The 23,113-nt window shown below is 48.1% G+C and overlaps 3 protein-coding genes across 6 annotated transcripts in view; 2 read left to right on the forward strand and 1 right to left on the reverse strand.

Moving 5' to 3' along the window:
• The first annotated feature begins 4,338 nt into the window (after positions 1 to 4,338).
• LOC139419726 (nocturnin-like) lies at positions 4,339 to 5,972 on the forward strand. Its single transcript, XM_071169716.1, has 3 exons — positions 4,339 to 4,636; positions 4,806 to 5,137; positions 5,405 to 5,972. The coding sequence occupies exons 1-3, from the start codon at positions 4,348 to 4,350 to the stop codon at positions 5,924 to 5,926; spliced, it is 1,143 nt and encodes a 380-aa protein (XP_071025817.1). The 5' UTR covers positions 4,339 to 4,347; the 3' UTR covers positions 5,927 to 5,972.
• Positions 5,973 to 11,856: 5,884 nt separating this feature from the next.
• On the forward strand, positions 11,857 to 13,481 carry LOC139419728 (nocturnin-like). The gene is given in 4 exon segments (XM_071169717.1): positions 11,857 to 12,151; positions 12,321 to 12,652; positions 12,920 to 13,066; positions 13,068 to 13,481. Coding segments are annotated over 4 exon segments (1,143 nt in total). The 5' UTR covers positions 11,857 to 11,862; the 3' UTR covers positions 13,443 to 13,481.
• Positions 13,482 to 18,097: 4,616 nt separating this feature from the next.
• The window catches only part of LOC139419129 (ETS-related transcription factor Elf-2-like), a 39,667-nt gene continuing 34,651 nt past the window's right edge, over positions 18,098 to 23,113 (reverse strand). The window contains exons 7-12 of one of the 4 annotated variants that reach the window (XR_011635381.1): positions 22,721 to 22,913; positions 21,447 to 21,842; positions 21,115 to 21,289; positions 19,843 to 20,079; positions 19,092 to 19,631; positions 18,098 to 18,953 (exon numbers count right to left, since the gene is read on the reverse strand). Coding sequence is in view for 3 of the 4 variants with exons in the window: in XM_071169082.1 (XP_071025183.1) it covers positions 19,323 to 19,631; positions 19,843 to 20,079; positions 21,115 to 21,289; positions 21,447 to 21,842; positions 22,721 to 22,913 (1,310 nt within the window). In the remaining variant the exon portion in view is untranslated. Of the gene's footprint in view, positions 18,954 to 19,091; positions 19,632 to 19,842; positions 20,080 to 21,114; positions 21,290 to 21,446; positions 21,843 to 22,720; positions 22,914 to 23,113 lie in introns of those variants that run through there. The other 3 variants (XM_071169081.1, XM_071169082.1, XM_071169080.1) reach the window with 3 other exon arrangements.

The following is a 23,113-nucleotide window of genomic DNA, read 5'->3' on the forward strand; positions in this document are numbered from 1 at the left end:
AGACTGATCCTTGATGAACCTGCTCCAGAGCACACAGGACCTCAGACTGGGGGGTGAAGGTTCACCTTCCAACACGACAACGATCCTAAGCACACAGCCAAGACAACGCAGGAGTTGCTTCGGGACAAGTCTCTGTCCTTGAGTGGTCCGGCCAGGGCCCGGACTTGAACCTGATCGGACATCTTTGGAAAGACCTGAAAATATCTGTGCAGCGACGCTCCCCATCCAACCTGACAGAGCTTGAAAGGAACTTCCCAAATACAGCTGTGACCAGCTTGTAGCGTCATACTCAAGAACACTTGAGGCTGTATACTTATGGAAATGTTTTTGCTTTGTCATTACGGGGTATTGTGGGTGTAGATTGATGAAAAGTATTACATTTTAAAATGAATCTGTAACAATCTGTGAGTGTACCACCACGGTACATTTAATTTGTAATGTAAACAGGATCTAGATGTATTTTATCCAAAACAAACTTCCAGTAGTGTGTCTCTACATTGTATGGATGGCCCCAGTAGGAAACTAAACCATATCCCTGGCATGGTGCCACGTACTACCAACTGACCCAGTTATTTACAGAGCATCAGTCCCAATACAGTAGTTTATATTCAAACTGTCAGCCTATGTGCAATAAAATAATCTGCCCTTCTTTTCTGCCTCTGTGTGGTGTTCTACACATTATAAATCACTTCCTACCTCACCAGTTGAAATGCCATCCAATGTCCCCTGGTGGTAAGCTGTGGAACTACAGTTACCACCAACATGTGAAATGTGGACATTAACTACAACATAGTGAAGTCTAGAAGTCTGCTGTGTGTTCCGTATGGGGATGGAACCTAGAACTCTGATTAAATGAACCGGAGCTACTAAACGTCTACACATGTTCCTTATGGGGATGGAACCTAGAACTCGGATTAAATGAACCGGAGCTACTAAACTTCTGTACTCCGTCTACACATGTTCCTGATGGGGAACCTAGAACTCTGATTAAATGAACCGGAGCTACTAAACTTCTGTACTCAGTCTACACATGTTCCTTATGGGGATGGAACCTAGAACTCTGATTAAATGAACCGGAGCTACTAAACGTCTACACATGTTCCTGATGGGGAACCTAGAACTCTGAATAACGGAGCTACTAAACTTCTGTACTCCGTCTACACATGTTCCTGATGGGGAACCTAGAACTCTGAATAACGGAGCTACTAAACGTCTACACATGTTCCTGATGGGGAACCTAGAACTCTGATTACCGGAGCTACTAAACGTCTACACATATTCCTGATGGGGAACCTAGAACTCTGAATAACGGAGCTACTAAATTTCTGTACTCAGTCTACACATGTTCCTTATGGGGATGGGAACCTAGAACTCTGAATAACGGAGCTACTAAACGTCTACACATGTTCCTGATGGGGATGGGAACCTAGAACTCTGAATAACGGAGCTACTAAACTTCTGTACTCCGTCTACACATGTTCCTGATGGGGAACCTAGAACTCTGAATAACGGAGCTACTAAACGTCTACACATGTTCCTGATGGGGAACCTAGAACTCTGAATAACGGAGCTACTAAACGTCTACACATGTTCCTGATGGGGAACCTAGAACTCTGATTACCGGAGCTACTAAACGTCTACACATGTTCCTGATGGGGAACCTAGAACTCTGATTACCGGAGCTACTAAACTTCTGTACTCCGTCTACACATGTTCCTGATGGGGAACCTAGAACTCTGATTACCGGAGCTACTAAACGTCTACACATGTTCCTGATGGGGAACCTAGAACTCTGATTACCGGAGCTACTAAATGTCTACACATGTTCCTGATGGGGAACCTAGAACTCTGATTAAATGAACCGGAGCTACTGTACTCCGTCTACACATGTTCCTGATGGGGAACCTAGAACTCTGATTACCGGAGCTACTAAACGTCTACACATGTTCCTGATGGGGAACCTAGAACTCTGATTACCGGAGCTACTAAACGTCTACACATGTTCCTGATGGGGAACCTAGAACTCTGATTACCGGAGCTACTAAACTTCTGTACTCCGTCTACACATGTTCCTGATGGGGAACCTAGAACTCTGATTACCGGAGCTACTAAACGTCTACACATGTTCCTGATGGGGAACCTAGAACTCTGATTACCGGAGCTACTAAACGTCTACACATGTTCCTGATGGGGAACCTAGAACTCTGATTAAATGAACCGGAGCTACTGTACTCCGTCTACACATGTTCCTGATGGGGAACCTAGAACTCTGATTACCGGAGCTACTAAACGTCTACACATGTTCCTGATGGGGAACCTAGAACTCTGATTACCGGAGCTACTAAACTTCTGTACTCCGTCTACACATGTTCCTGATGGGGAACCTAGAACTCTGATTACCGGAGCTACTAAACGTCTACACATGTTCCTGATGGGGAACCTAGAATGGAGGAAGAATGGAGGAAGGAGACACACACTATGGAGGAAGGAGACACACACTATGGAGGAAGGAGACACACACTATGGAGGAAGGAGACACACACTATGGAGGAAGGAAACACACACTATGGAGGAAGGAAACACACACTATGGAGGAAAGAGACACACACACTATGGAGGAAGGAAACACACACTATGGAGGAAGGAGACACACTATGGAGGAAGGAGACACACACACTATGGAGGAAGGAGACACACACACTATGGAGGAAGGAGACACACACACTATGGAGGAAGGAGACACACACACTATGGAGGAAGGAGACACACACTATGGAGGAAGGAGACACACACTATGGAGGAAGGAGACACACACACTATGGAGGAAGGAGACACACACTATGGAGGAAGGAGACACACACTATGGAGGAAGGAGACACACACACTATGGAGGAAGGAGACACACACTATGGAGGAAGGAGACACACACTATGGAGGAAGGAAACACACACTATGGAGGAAGGAAACACACACTATGGAGGAAGGAGACACACACTATGGAGGAAGGAGACACACACACTATGGAGGAAGGAGACACACACACTATGGAGGAAGGAGACACACACACTATGGAGGAAGGAAACACACACTATGGAGGAAGGAGACACACTATGGAGGAAGGAGACACACACACTATGGAGGAAGGAGACACACACACTATGGAGGAAGGAGACACACACACTATGGAGGAAGGAGACACACACACTATGGAGGAAGGAGACACACACTATGGAGGAAGGAGACACACACTATGGAGGAAGGAGACACACACTATGGAGGAAGGAGACACACACACTATGGAGGAAGGAGACACACACACTATGGAGGAAGGAGACACACACACTATGGAGGAAGGAAACACACACTATGGAGGAAGGAGACACACACTATGGAGGAAGGAGACACACACACTATGGAGGAAGGAGACACACACACTATGGAGGAAGGAGACACACACACTATGGAGGAAGGAGACACACACTATGGAGGAAGGAGACACACACACTATGGAGGAAGGAAACACACATATACACTGACTGTCTGAAACCAGAGATGACACACACACTCCCTCATAGCACACAGAGCTACTGTTGTCCCAGGACAAGGTAAGGCACATCAGCCAGCTGTGGCAGTCAGAACCAGCTAACAAGCAGTCTTTCTGTATCCACACATGAACTGAACCACACAATTCGCCTTGCAAACACACACACCGTTCCGATAGTCCACCCATAGATGTCCTATTCAGATAGTGTTTTTCATAGACAACTTTCTGGGGCGAAAACAAAACGGCCCTTGGTTGTCAATATGTTCTGTGTTCCAAGTCAAATGACGAGTCAATAGGTGACCTTTACCCCTTCACCTGGCAACAACCCCAATCTCACCTTTGAACTTACTCCTGATTGACCAAGGTTAGTCAGATCCTCCCTGAATTGAGAGAGAGAGGATAAATGTCACCCTTAAGCACAGATCTAGGATCAGCTTCCTGAAATCCTTAACCATAAAGGGCTGGAGGGAAAACTGACCTAAGATCAGTGTGTAGGGAAAAGCTTCAGTAGACATGGATCAGTACAACACTAGGCCCTGTTACAGTGTGAGGAACCAGACACGTGGGGAGTGAGGCCCAGGGTTCGCAGGACTTCTCCCTAGAGACTGACACCTATTTCTGGGGTGGAATCAACCTCGGGCTACCCTTGTTGGCCCTTTGTGTGGTTCTATGTTGTGGGGATCACTGAGAGTTGTGGTTAAAATAGTTTGGGACTTAAAGTGTCCTGTAAAAGATCATGTGATCATGTTATTGTTGTAACTCATCTCCCTACTCCCTCTCTCTGTCTCTCTCCAGTCTGTCCAATGGGCAGTGGTGCCAGTAGACTCTACAATTCCCTGGCCCAGACCCTAGTCAGCACCAGCACCACCCCGCTGGCCCAGCACCCCTCCCCCTTACAGGGGTGTCACTCTCCCCCGGGGGGGCACCCCCTGGAGCTGCTGAGGGAGTGTGAGGAGGCTCTACGGGACAGGCCTCCTCGCCTCCTCAGAGCCTTCATCTGCCCCGGGGAGGGAGAGGTGGACAGGGAGGAAGTGGACAACGATGCCACCCAGAGGACCATCAGAGTTATGCAGTGGAACATACTGGCTCAAGGTAAATATGGTTGTTTTTTTTAAATTGTAGCCTTTCTTTAGCAAAAAATAGTCATGAACGTTTCATCTCATTCAGGGCTATTAAATGGTATATTATTGCTCATTTTAATTGGCATCGAGGACAGTGAGATGGATGGATGGACTGACGGATGAATTCTCTCTCCCTCCAGCTCTAGGTGAAGGCATGGACAGTTTTGTCAACTGTCCCCTGGAAGCCCTGAACTGGGCGGAGCGTAAATACCTCATCCTAGAAGAGATCCTCACCTACCGACCTCACATCCTGTGTCTACAGGAAGTCGACCACTACTACGACACCTTCCAGCCAATCCTGGCCAGCCTGGGTTACCGCGGCAACTTCTGCCCCAAGCCCTGGTCTCCGTGTTTGGATGTGGAGGGCAACAACGGTCCGGATGGATGTGCTCTGTTCTACGATGAAGCCCGGTTGGACTTGGTGGACAGTGTGAATGTCCGGCTGTGTGCCCTTTTCACACCCACCAACCAGGTCTGTAAAACTATGCCAGTCGAACTGTCCTTCCTTCCTTGAAGTAAATCACTGGTCTGACAACGTCTAATAGGATGGAAACTCTGATTTACAAGCACGTCGATTACCTCAAGGAATGAAGGACTCCGACAGGATCCTATTTTATAACAGGCAAGAGAGGTCAGAGGTCAACCCTCCTCCTGGACAGCCACTGTTTGTTTAGATTGTTAAAAAATACAGACTGGAACGTAAACCCTTAACTGTTTAATGCATTTGTCTTCCCTACAGGTGGCGGTCGTCACGACGCTGCGTTGCAGGGTGACAGGCCGGCGGCTGTGTGTTGCCGTGACGCACCTCAAAGCCCGGAGCGGCTGGGAATGTCTCCGTAGTGCCCAGGGTTCCGACCTTCTCCGGAACCTCACCACCCTCACCCAATCACCGGGGGGTCCTTCGGATCCCATAGGCACAGACACCCCTCTCCTCGTCTGCGGCGACTTCAACGCTGTGCCTTCCGAGGACGTCTACCATCGTTTCGCCTCGTCACCGTTGATCCTTGACTCCGCCTATAAACGGTTAAGCCGGGACGGGCTTTCGGAACCGGCCTATACCACGTGGAAGATCCGGCCGACGGGAGAGTGTTGCACCACATTGGATTATATCTGGTACTCTAGAGAATCGTTCAGTGTGGACGCCGTGTTGGATATGCCTACAGAGGAACAGATTGGCCCCAACAGGCTTCCGTCGTACAACTACCCCTCCGATCACCTCTCGTTGGTGTGTGACTTCAGCTTTAAAAAGCAGGAGGAGTGAAGAGGATCATATGGACACTTGATTGACAATTTGAGGGATGGAGGGAATAGAAGCGCCACTGTCCGAACCCATCTCTCTGGGGTATGATGACTGGAGAACAGGAGGAGGGAAGTAGGGAGGAGACTACCCGCTTGGTGTGAGCTTACTTTTTGGTGTGAGCTTACTTTTTTTTTGGTGTGAGCTTACTTTTCAGAAGTCATGTTATCGATTTAAAACACTCTGAATGAAGGAGACCGAGAGGAATGGACTGGACAGACTGCTGAAACTAGGCTCTATGGTTCCTGTCTACAGTAGAGGTGCTGTTGTTGTACCTCTGACACTGTGATGATTGGACAGACTGCTGAAACTAGGCTCTATGGTTCCTGTCTACAGTAGAGGTGCTGTTGTTGTACCTCTGACACTGTGATGATTGGACTGGACAGACTGCTGAAACTAGGCTCTATGGTTCCTGTCTACAGTAGAGGTGCTGTTGTTGTACCTCTGACACTGTGATGATTGGACTGGACAGACTGCTGAAACTAGGCTCTATGGTTCCTGTCTACAGTAGAGGTGCTGTTGTTGTACCTCTGACACTGTGATGATTGCACCCTACCTGCTACTATTGTCCTGGGCTGCTTCAGTTCAAGAGGGTAATCCTACAGAGCAGGATCAAGGGGTTAGCCGGCTAACTAGGAGTTAACTTGCCTAAATATTCTGAAGTATTACAGTGCATTTTGGGAAGTATTCAGACACCTTGACTTTCTTCAAAATGTTGTTACATTACAGCCTTATTCTAAAATGTATGTTTTTCATCACAATCTTCACAATACACCACAATGAACAAAGCAAAACCAGGTTTTTATAAATACATCACTTATAGCAATACTTTGCTATGGGCCTTGAAATTGAGCTCAGGTGCATCCTGTTTCCATTGATCATCCTTGAGATGTTTCTACAACTTGATTGGAGTCCACCTGTGGTAAATTCAATTGATTGGACATGATTTAGAAAGGCACACACCTGTCTTTATAAAGGTCCCGCAGTTGACAGTGCATGACAATGGAATTGTCCGTAGAGCTCCGAGACAGGATTGTGTCATGGTTCAGATCTGGGAAAGGGTACCAAAACATTTCTGCAGCATTGAAGTTCCCCAAGAACACAGTGGCCTCCATCATTCTGAAATGGAAGAAGTTTGGAACCACCAAGACTCTTCCCGGAACTGGCCGCCCGACCAAACGGGGGAGAAGGGCCTTGGTCAGGGAGGTGACCAAGAACCTGATGGTCACTCTAACAGAGTTCCAGAGTTCCTCTGTGGAGATGGGAGAACCTTCCAGAAGGACAATCATCTCTGCAGCCCTCCAACAATCAGGCCTTTATGGTAGAGTGACCAGGTGGAAGCCACTCCTCAGTAAAAAGCACATGACAGCCCGTTTGCAGTTTGCCTAAAGGACTCTAACCATGATAACCAAGATTGAACTCTTTGGCATGAATGCCAAGTCCCATGTCTGGAGGAAACCTGACACCATCCCTATGGTAAAGCATGGTGGTGGCAGCATCATGCTGTGGGGATGTTTCCCAGTGGCAGGGACTGGGAGACTAGTCAGGATGGAGTCAAAGATTAACAGAAAGTACAGACTGATCCTTGATGAACCTGCTCCAGAGCACACAGGACCTCAGACTGGGGGGTGAAGGTTCACCTTCCAACACGACAACGATCCTAAGCACACAGCCAAGACAACGCAGGAGTTGCTTCGGGACAAGTCTCTGTCCTTGAGTGGTCCGGCCAGGGCCCGGACTTGAACCTGATCGGACATCTTTGGAAAGACCTGAAAATATCTGTGCAGCGACGCTCCCCATCCAACCTGACAGAGCTTGAAAGGAACTTCCCAAATACAGCTGTGACCAGCTTGTAGCGTCATACTCAAGAACACTTGAGGCTGTATACTTATGGAAATGTTTTTGCTTTGTCATTACGGGGTATTGTGGGTGTAGATTGATGAAAAGTATTACATTTTAAAATGAATCTGTAACAATCTGTGAGTGTACCACCACGGTACATTTAATTTGTAATGTAAACAGGATCTAGATGTATTTTATCCAAAACAAACTTCCAGTAGTGTGTCTCTACATTGTATGGATGGCCCCAGTAGGAAACTAAACCATATCCCTGGCATGGTGCCACGTACTACCAACTGACCCAGTTATTTACAGAGCATCAGTCCCAATACAGTAGTTTATATTCAAACTGTCAGCCTATGTGCAATAAAATAATCTGCCCTTCTTTTCTGCCTCTGTGTGGTGTTCTACACATTATAAATCACTTCCTACCTCACCAGTTGAAATGCCATCCAATGTCCCCTGGTGGTAAGCTGTGGAACTACAGTTACCACCAACATGTGAAATGTGGACATTAACTACAACATAGTGAAGTCTAGAAGTCTGCTGTGTGTTCCGTATGGGGATGGAACCTAGAACTCTGATTAAATGAACCGGAGCTACTAAACGTCTACACATGTTCCTTATGGGGATGGAACCTAGAACTCGGATTAAATGAACCGGAGCTACTAAACTTCTGTACTCCGTCTACACATGTTCCTGATGGGGAACCTAGAACTCTGATTAAATTAACCGGAGCTACTAAACTTCTGTACTCAGTCTACACATGTTCCTTATGGGGATGGAACCTAGAACTCTGATTAAATGAACCGGAGCTACTAAACGTCTACACATGTTCCTGATGGGGAACCTAGAACTCTGAATAACGGAGCTACTAAACTTCTGTACTCCGTCTACACATGTTCCTGATGGGGAACCTAGAACTCTGAATAACGGAGCTACTAAACGTCTACACATGTTCCTGATGGGGAACCTAGAACTCTGATTACCGGAGCTACTAAACGTCTACACATATTCCTGATGGGGAACCTAGAACTCTGAATAACGGAGCTACTAAATTTCTGTACTCAGTCTACACATGTTCCTTATGGGGATGGGAACCTAGAACTCTGAATAACGGAGCTACTAAACGTCTACACATGTTCCTGATGGGGATGGGAACCTAGAACTCTGAATAACGGAGCTACTAAACTTCTGTACTCCGTCTACACATGTTCCTGATGGGGAACCTAGAACTCTGAATAACGGAGCTACTAAACGTCTACACATGTTCCTGATGGGGAACCTAGAACTCTGAATAACGGAGCTACTAAACGTCTACACATGTTCCTGATGGGGAACCTAGAACTCTGATTACCGGAGCTACTAAACGTCTACACATGTTCCTGATGGGGAACCTAGAACTCTGATTACCGGAGCTACTAAACTTCTGTACTCCGTCTACACATGTTCCTGATGGGGAACCTAGAACTCTGATTACCGGAGCTACTAAACGTCTACACATGTTCCTGATGGGGAACCTAGAACTCTGATTACCGGAGCTACTAAATGTCTACACATGTTCCTGATGGGGAACCTAGAACTCTGATTAAATGAACCGGAGCTACTGTACTCCGTCTACACATGTTCCTGATGGGGAACCTAGAACTCTGATTACCGGAGCTACTAAACGTCTACACATGTTCCTGATGGGGAACCTAGAACTCTGATTACCGGAGCTACTAAACGTCTACACATGTTCCTGATGGGGAACCTAGAACTCTGATTACCGGAGCTACTAAACTTCTGTACTCCGTCTACACATGTTCCTGATGGGGAACCTAGAACTCTGATTACCGGAGCTACTAAACGTCTACACATGTTCCTGATGGGGAACCTAGAACTCTGATTACCGGAGCTACTAAACGTCTACACATGTTCCTGATGGGGAACCTAGAACTCTGATTAAATGAACCGGAGCTACTGTACTCCGTCTACACATGTTCCTGATGGGGAACCTAGAACTCTGATTACCGGAGCTACTAAACGTCTACACATGTTCCTGATGGGGAACCTAGAACTCTGATTACCGGAGCTACTAAACTTCTGTACTCCGTCTACACATGTTCCTGATGGGGAACCTAGAACTCTGATTACCGGAGCTACTAAACGTCTACACATGTTCCTGATGGGGAACCTAGAATGGAGGAAGAATGGAGGAAGGAGACACACACTATGGAGGAAGGAGACACACACTATGGAGGAAGGAGACACACACTATGGAGGAAGGAGACACACACTATGGAGGAAGGAAACACACACTATGGAGGAAGGAAACACACACTATGGAGGAAGGAGACACACACACTATGGAGGAAGGACACACACACTATGGAGGAAGGAGACACACACTATGGAGGACGGAGACACACACACTATGGAGGAAGGAGACACACACACTATGGAGGAAGGAGACACACACACTATGGAGGAAGGAGACACACACACTATGGAGGAAGGAGACACACACTATGGAGGAAGGAGACACACACTATGGAGGAAGGAGACACACACACTATGGAGGAAGGAGACACACACTATGGAGGAAGGAGACACACACTATGGAGGAAGGAGACACACACACTATGGAGGAAGGAGACACACACTATGGAGGAAGGAGACACACACTATGGAGGAAGGAAACACACACTATGGAGGAAGGAAACACACACTATGGAGGAAGGAGACACACACTATGGAGGAAGGAGACACACACACTATGGAGGAAGGAGACACACACACTATGGAGGAAGGAGACACACACACTATGGAGGAAGGAAACACACACTATGGAGGAAGGAGACACACTATGGAGGAAGGAGACACACACACTATGGAGGAAGGAGACACACACACTATGGAGGAAGGAGACACACACACTATGGAGGAAGGAGACACACACACTATGGAGGAAGGAGACACACACTATGGAGGAAGGAGACACACACTATGGAGGAAGGAGACACACACTATGGAGGAAGGAGACACACACACTATGGAGGAAGGAGACACACACACTATGGAGGAAGGAGACACACACACTATGGAGGAAGGAAACACACACTATGGAGGAAGGAGACACACACTATGGAGGAAGGAGACACACACACTATGGAGGAAGGAGACACACACACTATGGAGGAAGGAGACACACACTATGGAGGAAGGAGACACACACACTATGGAGGAAGGAAACACACATATACACTGACTGTCTGAAACCAGAGATGACACACACACTCCCTCATAGCACACAGAGCTACTGTTGTCCCAGGACAAGGTAAGGCACATCAGCCAGCTGTGGCAGTCAGAACCAGCTAACAAGCAGTCTTTCTGTATCCACACATGAACTGAACCACACAATTCGCCTTGCAAACACACACACCGTTCCGATAGTCCACCCATAGATGTCCTATTCAGATAGTGTTTTTCATAGACAACTTTCTGGGGCGAAAACAAAACGGCCCTTGGTTGTCAATATGTTCTGTGTTCCAAGTCAAATGACGAGTCAATAGGTGACCTTTACCCCTTCACCTGGCAACAACCCCAATCTCACCTTTGAACTTACTCCTGATTGACCAAGGTTAGTCAGATCCTCCCTGAATTGAGAGAGAGAGGATAAATGTCACCCTTAAGCACAGATCTAGGATCAGCTTCCTGAAATCCTTAACCATAAAGGGCTGGAGGGAAAACTGACCTAAGATCAGTGTGTAGGGAAAAGCTTCAGTAGACATGGATCAGTACAACACTAGGCCCTGTTACAGTGTGAGGAACCAGACACGTGGGGAGTGAGGCCCAGGGTTCGCAGGACTTCTCCCTAGAGACTGACACCTATTTCTGGGGTGGAATCAACCTCGGGCTACCCTTGTTGGCCCTTTGTGTGGTTCTATGTTGTGGGGATCACTGAGAGTTGTGGTTAAAATAGTTTGGGACTTAAAGTGTCCTGTAAAAGATCATGTGATCATGTTATTGTTGTAACTCATCTCCCTACTCCCTCTCTCTGTCTCTCTCCAGTCTGTCCAATGGGCAGTGGTGCCAGTAGACTCTACAATTCCCTGGCCCAGACCCTAGTCAGCACCAGCACCACCCCGCTGGCCCAGCACCCCTCCCCCTTACAGGGGTGTCACTCTCCCCCGGGGGGGCACCCCCTGGAGCTGCTGAGGGAGTGTGAGGAGGCTCTACGGGACAGGCCTCCTCGCCTCCTCAGAGCCTTCATCTGCCCCGTTGAGGGAGAGGTGGACAGGGAGGAAGTGGACAACGATGCCACCCAGAGGACCATCAGAGTTATGCAGTGGAACATACTGGCTCAAGGTAAATATGGTTGTTTTTTTTAAATTGTAGCCTTTCTTTAGCAAAAAATAGTCATGAACGTTTCATCTCATTCAGGGCTATTAAATGGTATATTATTGCTCATTTTAATTGGCATCGAGGACAGTGAGATGGATGGATGGACTGACGGATGAATTCTCTCTCCCTCCAGCTCTAGGTGAAGGCATGGACAGTTTTGTCAACTGTCCCCTGGAAGCCCTGAACTGGGCGGAGCGTAAATACCTCATCCTAGAAGAGATCCTCACCTACCGACCTCACATCCTGTGTCTACAGGAAGTCGACCACTACTACGACACCTTCCAGCCAATCCTGGCCAGCCTGGGTTACCGCGGCAACTTCTGCCCCAAGCCCTGGTCTCCGTGTTTGGATGTGGAGGGCAACAACGGTCCGGATGGATGTGCTCTGTTCTACGATGAAGCCCGGTTGGACTTGGTGGACAGTGTGAATGTCCGGCTGTGTGCCCTTTTCACACCCACCAACCAGGTCTGTAAAACTATGCCAGTCGAACTGTCCTTCCTTCCTTGAAGTAAATCACTGGTCTGACAACGTCTAATAGGATGGAAACTCTGATTTACAAGCACGTCGATTACCTCAAGGAATGAAGGACTCCGACAGGATCCTATTTTATAACAGGCAAGAGAGGTCAGAGGTCAACCCTCCTCCTGGACAGCCACTGTTTGTTTAGATTGTTAAAAAATACAGACTGGAACGTAAACCCTTAACTGTTTAATGCATTTGTCTTCCCTACAGGTGGCGGTCGTCACGACGCTGCGTTGCAGGGTGACAGGCCGGCGGCTGTGTGTTGCCGTGACGCACCTCAAAGCCCGGAGCGGCTGGGAATGTCTCCGTAGTGCCCAGGGTTCCGACCTTCTCCGGAACCTCACCACCCTCACCCAATCACCGGGGGGGTCCTTCGGATCCCATAGGCACAGACACCCCTCTCCTCGTCTGCGGCGACTTCAACGCTGTGCCTTCCGAGGACGTCTACCATCGTTTCGCCTCGTCACCGTTGATCCTTGACTCCGCCTATAAACGGTTAAGCCGGGACGGGCTTTCGGAACCGGCCTATACCACGTGGAAGATCCGGCCGACGGGAGAGTGTTGCACCACATTGGATTATATCTGGTACTCTAGAGAATCGTTCAGTGTGGACGCCGTGTTGGATATGCCTACAGAGGAACAGATTGGCCCCAACAGGCTTCCGTCGTACAACTACCCCTCCGATCACCTCTCGTTGGTGTGTGACTTCAGCTTTAAAAAGCAGGAGGAGTGAAGAGGATCATATGGACACTTGATTGACAATTTGAGGGATGGAGGGAATAGAAGCGCCACTGTCCGAACCCATCTCTCTGGGGTATGATGACTGGAGAACAGGAGGAGGGAAGTAGGGAGGAGACTACCCGCTTGGTGTGAGCTTACTTTTTGGTGTGAGCTTACTTTTTTTTTGGTGTGAGCTTACTTTTCAGAAGTCATGTTATCGATTTAAAACACTCTGAATGAAGGAGACCGAGAGGAATGGACTGGACAGACTGCTGAAACTAGGCTCTATGGTTCCTGTCTACAGTAGAGGTGCTGTTGTTGTACCTCTGACACTGTGATGATTGGACAGACTGCTGAAACTAGGCTCTATGGTTCCTGTCTACAGTAGAGGTGCTGTTGTTGTACCTCTGACACTGTGATGATTGGACTGGACAGACTGCTGAAACTAGGCTCTATGGTTCCTGTCTACAGTAGAGGTGCTGTTGTTGTACCTCTGACACTGTGATGATTGGACTGGACAGACTGCTGAAACTAGGCTCTATGGTTCCTGTCTACAGTAGAGGTGCTGTTGTTGTACCTCTGACACTGTGATGATTGCACCCTACCTGCTACTATTGTCCTGGGCTGCTTCAGTTCAAGAGGGTAATCCTACAGAGCAGGATCAAGGGGTTAGCCGGCTAACTAGGAGTTAACTTGCCTAAATATTCTGAAGTATTACAGTGCATTTTGGGAAGTATTCAGACACCTTGACTTTCTTCAAAATGTTGTTACATTACAGCCTTATTCTAAAATGTATGTTTTTCATCACAATCTTCACAATACACCACAATGAACAAAGCAAAACCAGGTTTTTATAAATACATCACTTATAGCAATACTTTGCTATGGGCCTTGAAATTGAGCTCAGGTGCATCCTGTTTCCATTGATCATCCTTGAGATGTTTCTACAACTTGATTGGAGTCCACCTGTGGTAAATTCAATTGATTGGACATGATTTAGAAAGGCACACACCTGTCTTTATAAAGGTCCCGCAGTTGACAGTGCATGACAATGGAATTGTCCGTAGAGCTCCGAGACAGGATTGTGTCATGGTTCAGATCTGGGAAAGGGTACCAAAACATTTCTGCAGCATTGAAGTTCCCCAAGAACACAGTGGCCTCCATCATTCTGAAATGGAAGAAGTTTGGAACCACCAAGACTCTTCCCGGAACTGGCCGCCCGACCAAACGGGGGAGAAGGGCCTTGGTCAGGGAGGTGACCAAGAACCTGATGGTCACTCTAACAGAGTTCCAGAGTTCCTCTGTGGAGATGGGAGAACCTTCCAGAAGGACAATCATCTCTGCAGCCCTCCAACAATCAGGCCTTTATGGTAGAGTGACCAGGTGGAAGCCACTCCTCAGTAAAAAGCACATGACAGCCCGTTTGCAGTTTGCCTAAAGGACTCTAACCATGATAACCAAGATTGAACTCTTTGGCATGAATGCCAAGTCCCATGTCTGGAGGAAACCTGACACCATCCCTATGGTAAAGCATCATGCTGTGGGGATGTTTCCCAGTGGCAGGGACTGGGAGACTAGTCAGGATGGAGTCAAAGATTAACAGAAAGTACAGACTGATCCTTGATGAACCTGCTCCAGAGCACACAGGACCTCAGACTGGGGGGTGAAGGTTCACCTTCCAACACGACAACGATCCTAAGCACACAGCCAAGACAACGCAGGAGTTGCTTCGGGACAAGTCTCTGTCCTTGAGTGGTCCGGCCAGGGCCCGGACTTGAACCTGATCGGACATCTTTGGAAAGACCTGAAAATATCTGTGCAGCGACGCTCCCCATCCAACCTGACAGAGCTTGAAAGGAACTTCCCAAATACAGCTGTGACCAGCTTGTAGCGTCATACTCAAGAACACTTGAGGCTGTATACTTATGGAAATGTTTTTGCTTTGTCATTACGGGGTATTGTGGGTGTAGATTGATGAAAAGTATTACATTTTAAAATGAATCTGTAACAATCTGTGAGTGTACCACCACGGTACATTTAATTTGTAATGTAAACAGGATCTAGATGTATTTTATCCAAAACAAACTTCCAGTAGTGTGTCTCTACATTGTATGGATGGCCCCAGTAGGAAACTAAACCATATCCCTGGCATGGTGCCACGTACTACCAACTGACCCAGTTATTTACAGAGCATCAGTCCCAATACAGTAGTTTATATTCAAACTGTCAGCCTATGTGCAATAAAATAATCTGCCCTTCTTTTCTGCCTCTGTGTGGTGTTCTACACATTATAAATCACTTCCTGCCATCCAATGTCCCCTGGTGGTAAGCTGTGGAACTACAGTTACCACCAACATGTGAAATGTGGACATTAACTACAACATAGTGATGTCTAGAAGTCTGCTGTGTGTTCCGTATGGGGATGGAACCTAGAACTCTGATTAAATGAACCGGAGCTACTAAACGTCTACACATGTTCCTTATGGGGATGGAACCTAGAACTCGGATTAAATGAACCGGAGCTACTAAACTTCTGTACTCCGTCTACACATGTTCCTGATGGGGAACCTAGAACTCTGATTAAATGAACCGGAGCTACTAAACTTCTGTACTCAGTCTACACATGTTCCTTATGGGGATGGAACCTAGAACTCTGATTAAATGAACCGGAGCTACTAAACGTCTACACATGTTCCTGATGGGGAACCTAGAACTCTGAATAACGGAGCTACTAAACTTCTGTACTCCGTCTACACATGTTCCTGATGGGGAACCTAGAACTCTGAATAACGGAGCTACTAAACGTCTACACATGTTCCTGATGGGGAACCTAGAACTCTGATTACCGGAGCTACTAAACGTCTACACATATTCCTGATGGGGAACCTAGAACTCTGAATAACGGAGCTACTAAATTTCTGTACTCAGTCTACACATGTTCCTTATGGGGATGGGAACCTAGAACTCTGAATAACGGAGCTACTAAACGTCTACACATGTTCCTGATGGGGATGGGAACCTAGAACTCTGAATAACGGAGCTACTAAACTTCTGTACTCCGTCTACACATGTTCCTGATGGGGAACCTAGAACTCTGAATAACGGAGCTACTAAACGTCTACACATGTTCCTGATGGGTAACCTAGAACTCTGAATAACGGAGCTACTAAACGTCTACACATGTTCCTGATGGGGAACCTAGAACTCTGATTACCGGAGCTACTAAACGTCTACACATGTTCCTGATGGGGAACCTAGAACTCTGATTACCGGAGCTACTAAACTTCTGTACTCCGTCTACACATGTTCCTGATGGGGAACCTAGAACTCTGAATAACGGAGCTACTAAACGTCTACACATGTTCCTGATGGGGAACCTAGAACTCTGATTACCGGAGCTACTAAACGTCTACACATGTTCCTGATGGGGAACCTAGAACTCTGATTACCGGAGCTACTAAACGTCTACACATGTTCCTGATGGGGAACCTAGAACTCTGATTACCGGAGCTACTAAACTTCTGTACTCCGTCTACACATGTTCCTGATGGGGAACCTAGAACTCTGATTACCGGAGCTACTAAACGTCTACACATGTTCCTGATGGGGAACCTAGAACTCTGATTACCGGAGCTACTAAACGTCTACACATGTTCCTGATGGGGAACCTAGAACTCTGATTAAATGAACCGGAGCTACTGTACTCCGTCTACACATGTTCCTGATGGGGAACCTAGAACTCTGATTACCGGAGCTACTAAACGTCTACACATGTGCCTGATGGGGAACCTAGAACTCTGATTACCGGAGCTACTAAACTTCTGTACTCCGTCTACACATGTTCCTGATGGGGAACCTAGAACTCTGATTACCGGAGCTACTAAACGTCTACACATGTTCCTGATGGGGAACCTAGAACTCTGATTAAATGAACCGGAGCTACTGTACTCCGTCTACACATGTTCCTGATGGGGAACCTAGAACTCTGATTACCGGAGCTACTAAACTTCTGTACTCAGTCTACACACATTGCAGCCGTTTGTAAGTCAGGCGGGTGGTGAACGCCGTCACTCTGCACCAACCAGCTGAGCCATTGAAGCCAGTCTGCCTCCCATTCAACTAGTTCTGGTTAAACCCTGAATGGGACTGTTTAGAAACAGAATCCCTGCAACCAAAGGGTTACTAGTTGTCGTCAGCTACGTTGTATTTCACTGCATGTCGGCTGGAACAGGTCCCAGAGAGAATGGTTCCCAGTGGATCACCTCTCTAACACGGCCCATGTCTGAGCCAACAACAGCATTTACCACAAATGCAGAAACATCACATTTGGAAAAGCATAATTTCATTTAAACAAAAGACAAAACAGAAAGTTGTTTAATTCAAATGTATTTTTTTTTATATATTTCAGTCAAATCTACTTGAATACACTTTGAAACAAGAGTACAACAAAATATACTTCAAATGTTGAATATACAAACTAGTTCAGTCCGAACAGCTTTCTCCCTCTTCATACGACTAAGGAAAGGTAGGGGGCGGAGCCAAGATGGCTGACGAGCAGTTACCCTAGAGACGGTTACCGTGGGGATGTAGATGTAGTAAGCCTATGGTCAAGGCCTACTAGAACCAACCAGGGTTGGGAGTCAATTCCATTTCTATTATAGTCAATGCTAATTTTTTTATCATTGAAGAGAATTGTAATTTCAGTCTACTTCCTGAATTGTAATGGTTTTGACCCCAAACCCTGTAACCAACCCACTGACTTGGGCTTCAGACTATAATAGAACAATGGTATTGTTTTATAACACTGTGCTTGGTACAAGGTATCCAAAAAGGTCAAGAAACCGTAACACACAAAAAAAAAGCTAAATTATCTTATAAACAATGAATGACAAATAAAAGATCATTCTAAGGCTGTTTTGTTGTGAATTGAATTCCCCCTAAACTGTATAATAGTTATATACACACACAAGTCCCTTTGGCTCTTTTTATTTTCCCCTTGTAAGAGCTGATCCTAGAACAGCCCGCAGTCTTGTAAGAGCTGATCCTAGAACAGCCCGCAGTCTTGTAAGAGCTGATCCTAGAACAGCCCGCAGTCTTTCGTGTGGTTTGTTTACGCACCGGGAATCTGCACAGTGAGTCGGCAAATCAAATGCTGGTCGTACACAGATACATTTCTATACAACCCCCCCCCCCCCCCCTCCATCTCGCTCCTTTCCAGTTCACATTTGTTTTGGTTTTTAATAATTAGCCTTTTGTTTAGTGTTCTCGTTTTGTCATTTTAAGGTTGAATTTGTCCGTTGTAGCTTAGTCAGTGTCTCATCTGCCAGAAACAGAACATGTAGTGATTTAAGCTTGACTTGGTCCCTTTTTCTGAAGGAGATTCTTCCCTGTTGAAAAGTCATTGCTGGGTTCCTATGTTGGCTCGGTAACCGACAGTATTGTACGACTCAAATGACACCCTATTGCCTACAGAAGTAGTGTACTGTATAGGGAATAGGGGGACCATTTGGGATGCACACTGGGTCTCCATAGAGATGAGGCTGTGGTAGGAAGGTAGACCCCCCCCCCCCCCCACCCCCATAGAGATGAGGCTGTGGTAGGAAGGTAGACCCCCCCCACCCCATAGAGATGAGGCTGTGGTAGGAAGGTAGACCCCCCCCACCCCATAGAGATGAGGCTGTGGTAGGAAGGTAGACCCCCCCCAGGGTAAATCAGAGCTGGTTGTGGGTCTTTATAGTCTCTCAGACTGTCATGTAGAAAAAGAGGAACAAACTACATGGGCAAAAACTGTACAAACAATGTTGAGGTGTGTGTGTGTGTGTGTGTGTGTGTCCGTACTTGTGACCTCAACACTCCAGATCTTCTGACTTGATCTCAGGGACCCTCCTCTGATTTAGACGACTACCGTGATGATCTCCGGTGCTTCCGGTAACGTGGTCTGGACGGGGAGGGCCTGTACCGTTTTAACGGTCAGCGTCTTGGCTTGCTGCTGCTGCTGCGGTTCTCTCGTCGCCGTGCCAGATCTCTTGATGATGCCGCTGATGATATGGGATGCCGCCACCGGAGCGCTCTGATTGGCTGTCGTCGTCGTCACGGTGACCACTGCCGTCCCGGTCCCGCCACCTTGCGTCGTCGTGACGATATGATGTGTCTGTTGTTGTTGTTGATGATGCAGCGTTGTGGGAACGGCCAGCCTCATCACCTTGGTCACAGGGGATACAATTTGTAATTCCATAAATGAAGACAATGTTTGAATTTGTAACAATAATAAATACAAATTAATACACAAAGAAACACATTAAGTCTGTGTCCAAATGCAATACTTTTACACTTGTATTTCAGTATTGATGTTTCAAAGTATGTGTTTCCTAGCTTAAAATGGCCAATAAAAAAACTATTTTTAAAACAGACACCTGTGTCCCTGCAGCCATGGTAACATGAGGTGCCAGGGCTCGTACCCCCCAGGAGTTTGTCCCGCCCAGGAGAGAGATGCTGCCCGTCGGGGAACCCCCCAGGCCAGGCTTGGTCTGCTGCTGGTACTGGGCCAGCTGGTGGGCCGGGATGGTGATGATCTTAGCCAGTTGGACCGTGATCTTGTCTCCGTTCTCCGCTGTGGCTGGAACCATGGTGGGGATGGTCTGGATCACAACCTGGAGAGAAGAGAGATGGTTAGGAACAGGTCTACACATTCTAGATATATACAGTGGGGATGGTCTGGATCACAACCTAGAGAGAAGAGATATGGTTAGGAACAGGTCTACACATTCTAGATCTATACAGAGTGGGGATGGTCTGGATCACAACCTGGAGAGAAGAGATATGGTTAGGAACAGGTCTACACATTCTAGATCTATAGAGTGGGGGGGTCTGATTACAACCTGGAGAGAAGAGACATGGTTTAGGAACAGGTCTACACATTCTAGATCTATACAGAGTGGGGATGGTCTGGATCACAACCTGGAGAGAAGAGATATGGTTAGGAACAGGTCTACACATTCTAGATCTATAGAGTGGGGGGGTCTGATTACAACCTGGAGAGAAGAGACATGGTTTAGGAACAGGTCTACACATTCTAGATCTATACAGAGTGGGGATGGTCTGGATCACAACCTGGAGAGAAGAGTTATGGTTAGGAACAGGTCTACACATTCTAGATCTATACAGAGTGGGTGGGGGAGGGGGGGGTCTGATTACAACCTGGAGAGAAGAGACATGGTTAGGAACAGGTCTACACATTCTAGATCTATACAGAGTGGGGATGTCTGGGTCACAACCTGGAGAGAAGAGATATGGTTAGGAACAGGTCTACACATTCTAGATCTATACAGAGTGGGTGGGGGGGGGGGGGGGTCTGATTACAACCTGGAGAGAAGAGATATGGTTAGGAACAGGTCTACACATTCTAGATCTATACAGCGTGGGGGGGGGGGGTCTGATTACAACCTGGACAGAAGAGATATGGTTAGGAACAGGTCTACACATTCTAGATCTATACAGAGTGGGGGTTCTGATTACAACCTGGAGAGAAGAGATATGGTTAGGAACAGGTCTACACATTCTAGATCTATACAGAGTGGGGGTTCTGATTACAACCTGGAGAGAAGAGATATGGTTAGGAACAGGTCTACACATTCTAGATCTATACAGAGTAACTAGCTGACACACCAACTAGCGTGGTTACCCACCTTCGGTTGGGAGTTCGCGTTGCCCGTTGCCGTGCCGATGGGAGAGGCGTTGGCCAATTGGTACGTCGTTTGGCCTCCCGACGTCCCTGGCGCCTGTTGCACGGCAACCGTTGAGATCTTCTGGCCCAGTGACGTTGTCATGACTACAGGCACTTGCATGGCAACCCGTACAGTCCTGGAGACGGAAACAATAACAAAATGGAGTCCGTGACAAAGTTTTGTAAATACAAACTTACTAGATATCGCTAGATAGATAAACTGTTTTACATTCAGCATAAAGCCTGCAAAGTGAATTGTATGTTTCAGGGTCAGTATTAGGGTGTGTCTCTAACCTGGGTCCTGAGGAAGTGGGGATGATGGCCGTGTGAGAATGCTGCGTCTGGGTTCCGTCTGGCGCCGTGGAAATGGTCACTATCCTCGGAACCCCCACCGCCGCCCCGCCCCCCGTCATCACCGCCTTGTTGCCCTTAGCAACCGGAGGATGGACTACGGTTCTAGTCCCACCCCTCAGGATGGTGGGCGTCGTGGCGAGCTCGGCCACGTTCAGTATCGTCTCCGACGAGGGCAGGACTCTCTCGTGGTAAGACTTCTCTGAGCCAATAAGATCGCCCGATCTGGAGTCGGCCTTGTCGTCCTCGATGACAACGATGTTCTTGGGCATCTCCTTGAACTGGTAGACCAGCCGCTGACCTTCGACCTTGGCCAGTATACCACGTTGGTAGTAGTACCTGGTAGAGGGAGGAGAGGGAGGGAGAGAGGAGAGTGAGAGAGAGAGGGAAGACGGAGGGAAGGAAACAGAGGAGGGAGGGGATAGGGAGAGATGAGGGGGAGAGAGAGGGAAGACGGAGGGAGGGAAATAGAGGAGGGAGGGGAATAGAGGAGGGAGGGGATAGGGAGAGATGAGGGGGAGAGGGAAGACGGAGGGAGGGAAATAGAGGAGGGAGGGGATAGGGAGAGGGGAGGGGGAGAGAGAGAGGGAAGACGGAGGGAGGGAAACAGAGGAGGGAGGGGATGGGGAGAGAGGAGGGAGAGAGAGGGGGAAGACGGACGGAGGGAAATAGAGGAGGGAGGGGATAGGGAGAGAGGAGGGAGAGAGAGAGGGAAGACGGAGGGAGGGAAATAGAGGAGGGAGGGGATAGGGAGAGAGGAGGGAGAGAGAGGGGGAAGACGGACGGAGGGAAATAGAGGAGGGAGGGGATAGGGAGAGGGGAGGGGGAGAGAGAGAGGGAAGACGGAGGGAGGGAAACAGAGGAGGGAGGGGATAGGGAGAGGGGAGGGGGAGAGAGAGAGGGAAGACGGAGGGAGGGAAACAGAGGAGGGAGGGGATAGGGAGAGAGGAGGGAGAGAGAGGGGGAAGACGGACGGAGGGAAATAGAGGAGGGAGGGGATAGGGAGAGAGAGGGAAGACGGAGGGAGGGAAATAGAGGAGGGAGGGGAATAGAGGAGGGAGGGGATAGGGAGAGAGAGAGGGAAGACGGAGGGGAGGGGATAATGTTCCTCAGAGGAACTCATCCAAACCAACAACCTACACACCTAACTCGGCTTAAAGCCTCTTCCACAGTCAATGCCATTTCAAGTGCTAGACGGTTGTAGGGTAAACCCTCACCTCAGAGCCCGTCCCATGGTCTCATAGTTCATGTCAGGTTTGTTCTTGTGTTTGCCCCACAGCTTGGACACGGCCTTGGAGTCCACCAGCTTGAAGATGCCCTTCTCCCTCTGAGTCCACTTGATGTACCTGGGACACGTGTTCTTGTCCTGGAGCAAGTCCAACAGGAACTCCCACAGGTACGTGGTGCTGCCTGGGGGACCAGAGACAGGCGGGTCGGTCGAACAGAGAGACAGGCGGGTCGGTCGAACAGAGAGACAGGCGGGTCGGTCGAACAGAGAGACAGGCGGGTCGGTCGAACAGAGAGACAGGCGGGTCGGTCGAACAGAGAGAGACAGGCGGGTCGGTCGACAGAGAGAGACAGGCGGGTCGGTCGACAGAGAGAGACAGGCG

Source organism: Oncorhynchus clarkii, chromosome 10, assembly GCF_045791955.1.
Source record: "Oncorhynchus clarkii lewisi isolate Uvic-CL-2024 chromosome 10, UVic_Ocla_1.0, whole genome shotgun sequence".
NCBI classification, from domain to species: Eukaryota; Metazoa; Chordata; class Actinopteri; order Salmoniformes; family Salmonidae; genus Oncorhynchus; species Oncorhynchus clarkii.